This window comes from Carlito syrichta, unplaced genomic scaffold (genome assembly GCF_000164805.1).
Source record: "Carlito syrichta isolate Samal-C Ts95f unplaced genomic scaffold, Tarsius_syrichta-2.0.1 Scaffold290865, whole genome shotgun sequence".
NCBI lineage: Eukaryota > Metazoa > Chordata > Mammalia > Primates > Tarsiidae > Carlito > Carlito syrichta.
In genome coordinates, this window is record NW_007234961.1 from 21,863 (window position 1) to 27,235 (window position 5,373).

General features: G+C 38.4%; 1 gene segment (V, D, J or C); it reads right to left on the bottom strand.

The window, feature by feature from the left end:
- Window positions 1–1,651: 1,651 nt before the first annotated feature.
- Window positions 1,652–4,567, bottom strand: LOC103256650 (the record flags this gene model as incomplete). The annotated part of the segment is given in 3 exon segments: window positions 1,652–1,751; window positions 4,044–4,404; window positions 4,510–4,567. Coding segments are annotated over 3 exon segments (507 nt in total), but the record flags the coding sequence as incomplete, so codon positions are not given.
- Window positions 4,568–5,373: the final 806 nt, after the last annotated feature.

The following is a 5,373-nucleotide window of genomic DNA, read 5'->3' on the forward strand; positions in this document are numbered from 1 at the left end:
TTCTTGCATTTTCGTGATAAAAACATGAATTACTTCACTTCATTTTTCATGATTTGATTTTGAAGAAATACATTATTTGGGAGATGGTTATGTAATTTTTAAATTCCATTGATGAGTTTTACTTCCTGCGACTTTTTGGAGTGCATATTCTTTCTTATGTCATGAGATTCTATAGCAAGGTAGGCAACCCCATCCTCTATCTGTTCATCCTTTGATATTAGACACAATGCCTCAGACATGAGTCAGTGAGTTAGGGATTTTCTATCAAATCACACTGATTCTGTTACTCTTTCCAGACTATCTTCATTTTCCCTGATTAATAAAAATACAGTGCTCCAAACAAGCTGTTATATCCATGATTAGAGCAGAATACAACAAAAGCATATACATATAAATAAGAAAAGACACTATGATGAAGTCCCTGATAAACCAGGCACAAGTTCTCTGATGTCGTCTTCCAGTAGATGCTCACATACATGTTGAGTTTTCTTAGCAGTGTTTTATGATGTTATTATGACTTCATTCCAGAGGAAGATTAATAGGGAATAGGGGCTTAGGACTCTGAAATCCTAGAAGACTTGAAGGGATCACCATTACTCCAATCAACTCCTGGTACTGCAATTTTAGGGCATTTGCATCTACCCCTTTACTAACTTCTTTAATATCATTTCTTAATACCCATTTTAAAATGTCCATGTTCTCTGAGTGAGTCTACGTTTCCTCTATGGCGTGTGTGAAGCGTTTAAACACGATGGAAGTTCTCCTAAGGATTAGTATCCAGTGGTGTTCATTAGAGTCCATCACAAATGTGTATTGCATCTGCATAAGTGACCTGCCATGCCCAGACAGCAGCCTTCCAGAGAAAAACAGGTGTTACTGCACCCACAATGTGTACCTACACCTAAAATCAATTAGTTGAAAATGTTAATAATATATTATTGAACATGCCATAAATATGTCAAATAATGCATATGTTTATACATGAAAACTTTATCTTATACAGTGGGTAAGATTTTGTAAAACTTCAGAAAAACCATGCCCACAATAAGAACTAGTCCTTAACTAGTTGACATGGATGAATCCCAAGAGAAGATTGTCTCAGAACCTATCAGGGTTTGCAAAGCCCAGAAACACACAATTATCAGTTTCCTGTACATAAGTCCAGTTGAGATGGCATAGGGCTGTTAGAATAAAAGCTAAAGTACTGAGACAAGGGAGAAGGAAAACATGACAAAATTAAGGCCTCATATGAGACAACGTAGATGGGACATGAGGCTGAAAGCTTGTGGGGGAACAATGATGGACACAAGAGACTCAACATGAAACAAGGCAGTGAGGGTCTCCCTGAGCAAAGGAGATTATGCCCTGAAGGATGTTTTGGAGCAGGAGGCATGCACACACAAGGCTTTGGTGCAGTTTAATGGGGGAGGTATTAGATGTGGGCATTCCTGAAAGAGCAGGTACAGATACTAGGTGTACCTCATATCCTTCCCCGGCTAACATTCACATATATCAAAGATAGGATTAAACCATTTTTCTACCCTGAGAGAAATGACTGAATCTCAGAATGAGGAAGACGATGAGGGTTATACCAAGTAATGGAAATAGAGCCTGAAAGCAAGACTCCTACCCTCACACATGCCTGCCTTACCTCTGTTCCCACAATTTGCAGATATAATACTCCTACTCTGATGGGAGCTATGGTCCCCTCCGAAGACATTCTAATGCCTTCATCTGAGTGTAACAAGAATCTGGAATTTGCGAACAGAGTCTTAAAGTTTCATCAATGTCTCCAAAATGTTTTAGGGTAATAAAATAAATAAATTAACAGAAGACATTTTAAAAGTACAAAAGTCAACAGAATTAAATGTTCTATCTTTTTGGGAAAACACACTCAAGAATCCCTTGACAAGACTAAAAAAAGAGAGGATCCTACGCAAATATGAGAAGGAACTTAAAGAGAAAATATTTTTTGAGGGACAGATGTTTTGTAGTACAGGTTTATCCCACTAGGTAAGCATTCATTGAAACCATTGCCAATAGTGTATTAGCTAGTGATGTTCTGAGAGGCTGCAAATTGTTTCACTGAAGAATATTTGAAGATTTTTTCAAACACGTTTTTCCATTTTGTGATGAGTGATTTTCAAGTAAACCTGTCTGTACTCTGTTTAGCAGTCTGAAGAAAATTGGCATGACCCTTAAACCCTTTCCTCCTATTCACCCAATCTATTCGTAAGTGATGTTTTCTTACCCCAAATGAAAAACGTCCTCAAAAGGAAATGTTCTGCATGTGTGAAAGGGATGAACAACAACGACAGAACCACTAAAAGGCATCAGAATTAAAACATTCAACTACTGCTTTGAGCAGTGAAAAAAATCATAGAGGTGTATTTCATTAAACTGAAGTAAATTGAAGATGACTGAAATTGAACATTTAAATTAAATATATAAATTTTTCATAAATATATATAAGTTTTTTCATAAAGAAATTCTGGGTTTTATGGGAATACTCCCTCATACCCGATACTAGAAATAAAATGAAATGATTTCTAACTGATGCCACTGAAATTCAGAAGAAGTACTAGAGGAACCCTGAGTATTATTCAATGCTACCTACAAGTGCTCGGGTATCTATGGGGCTCTTGTCCGAGGACCTAGCAAGTGAATTGGAAACACAATACTGGTGTTCACATGTTCTAAACACCACACTACATTTCCCATATAATCTGTTTTTGTCAAAGTTGTTCATCCCCCTAATTCAGTACATTCTGAAGATAGATTCATGCAAATACAGAAAAACTTTTCCCAAGTTTGCAACCCAATAAAACATAGAAACAAGTCAAAGAAATGGGGATTATATTATTAATTCTCTTAGTGATGAGAAAATTTCAATACTAGCACTGTGTTCAATAACATCGCTGTGTCCAAATTCAGAGCACACAGTGAGATCTCGGCAGCAATCACTCTCAGTGGAGGTTCTCCCATAGGAAAACACCCATATGTATACAGTTTGCATGTGGTATATACATGATCAATTACTCAGATTCAGCGGAAGAAGCACCCTTTCTTCTATTGGGAGAAGTAGAGAAATTATACTTGGCAAATAACAACCTACTAAAGATTTCTGTTCATGATCAGAAATAAAGAATATGAGAAAATGTGATCTTACTCTAGATTTAACAATTCCTCAAGAAAAAGACAGCTCTGTGTGAGCCCACCGTCAGAATTAAAGTGTGATTTAATAAGGATTATTGTAGTTGCTTCAATTATTTTCAGAGTACATTCATTATTCTATATGTAATCTGAGAGTATAAAAAAATGTTTTCATGTTTAAAAATACATAATCAGTGTCATTTTCCTAAAAACTTACCTCCCATCTCTCCAACAACAGGCAGCCCCAGGGACCAGGAACTCAGTGCACATCTGTGACATCAATCACCTAGTTTGTGAAAAGACGTATGTTCTGGGAGCAGCCGGAAGGATCACCGGAGCCTGGCAGATGGAGGCTGCGGTGGTCAGGAGTGGCCACTGCACTCCAGTCTGGGTGACAGAGTGAGACTCCAACTCAAAAAATAAATAAATAAATAAATAACTGAATAAAATTAATATTACTAAGGTATATGCACAGCTGGTACACACAGGGCATTCTTAATGGGCAACTGTAGCTCAGGGTGGTAATAATAGACGTGTCACACATTTTAGGATAAACAGGTAATTAAGAAGCATCAACTTCTTCCCTGCATTCTTCTTGACTGGTTTACAGATTTGTGTCTTGGACTGAAAGTGTTCACAGCCTCACCTTCCCTTCTGGCTCATCTTCTACTTCCATTATTGACACCTGACTGAAGAGTATATGAGACCTTTCCTTCTATTGTAACAATCTTTCTAATACAGTGTTACTTACAGAATCATAAACATAGAGAGATCCCAGGAGCAACAGATGCAGAGGAAGCCATACCACTGACAGGAAAACAGCCCTCAACCTCACTTTGAATCCTCCCCTGGGGTGGCCGCATATAATGTGGGTCCTGCTCAACCTTTACTTTGGCGTTCCAGGGCAGTTTTTGTCAGGGCTATAAGGATATTTACTCACTGTGTCTTTTGCACAGAAATAGACACCCGTGTCCTCCTTTTGCAGGTTGTTCATTTGCAGAAAAAGCATGTTCTTGGCGTTGTCGCTGGAGGTGGTGAACCGGCCCTTCACAGAGTCTGCATAGCCTGTGCTACCACTATTAGGATTAATGTATGAGATCCACTCCAGTCCCTTTTCTGGAGCCTGGCGGATCCAATACATCCAGAAGCTATTGAAGGCGAACCCGGTGGCCTCACAAGAGAGTCTCAGGGATCCCCTAGGTTGGACCAAGCCTCCCCCAGATTCCACCAATTGTACCTCACACTGGACACCTGTAAACAGAAAGACATCCTCGTCATAAATTGCCACATATTTCCACTGTTTCTCTCACTTACATCCTCTCACACATTAAGTAGCTCTAGGTTTCCATGAATCACCTGTTAAAAGAACAATAAAGAAAACCCAGTGGAGGCCAAAGTCCATGGAGATTCGTCTCTGTTCCATCTTGACCCCTATATGGAAACAACTGAGAAACCCAGGCCTAGGGCTTCTCTCCCAGAGCTACAGGTTCAGCGTTATACTGGCTTTTATCTGCAGAGCAATGACCCTATTTGCATGCCTTCTGCTACATAGCAACTTCTAGGTTGTGTAGCCTCAAATAGAGAATTGTTGAGAGAATATGAGTGTCGTTGGATATTTTGATGAAAGAATAGCATTTGGAAAATGTAATCTCTCATTATTATGTCATGCATTCATAAATATATGGCATCGATGTTTAAAATTTTTATTTTCAGCTTTCTGAATTCAGTGATTCTACAAGACACTCTCATAAGTAATGTAAACAGCACCAATCATTTAGTTTACTTTTCTATTTGCAGGGAAAGCATGGTATATAGTATAAATAATAAATTTATGTACAGGTGTAACATAAAAAACAGAAAGACATATCTTCAGAACTCACACAAGGTACAAGCAAGCCTGGGTACTTGGGCCTGTGCTGCTCATCACTGGACACAACTGCTCTCTGACCCCACCCAGCACAAGTGGGACAAGTATGGTGAGGTGTGTGGAACCCTCTTTCTGTAATGAGAACACAGTGTAATTTGTGTGAATTCTTGTGTTTACCGAAATTATGGGAAGAAAATCTGGTGTGATGGAGGTGTATTTATATGAATCTCAGGAATTTCTTATCTTAATGTCTGTCTCCGTTAGTTACTTCACGTTACGTTCTTTATTTGCTTATTTATTATAGTTTTATTTAATAATTATGGGTAGAAAATAAACATGACATAACTGCTAAA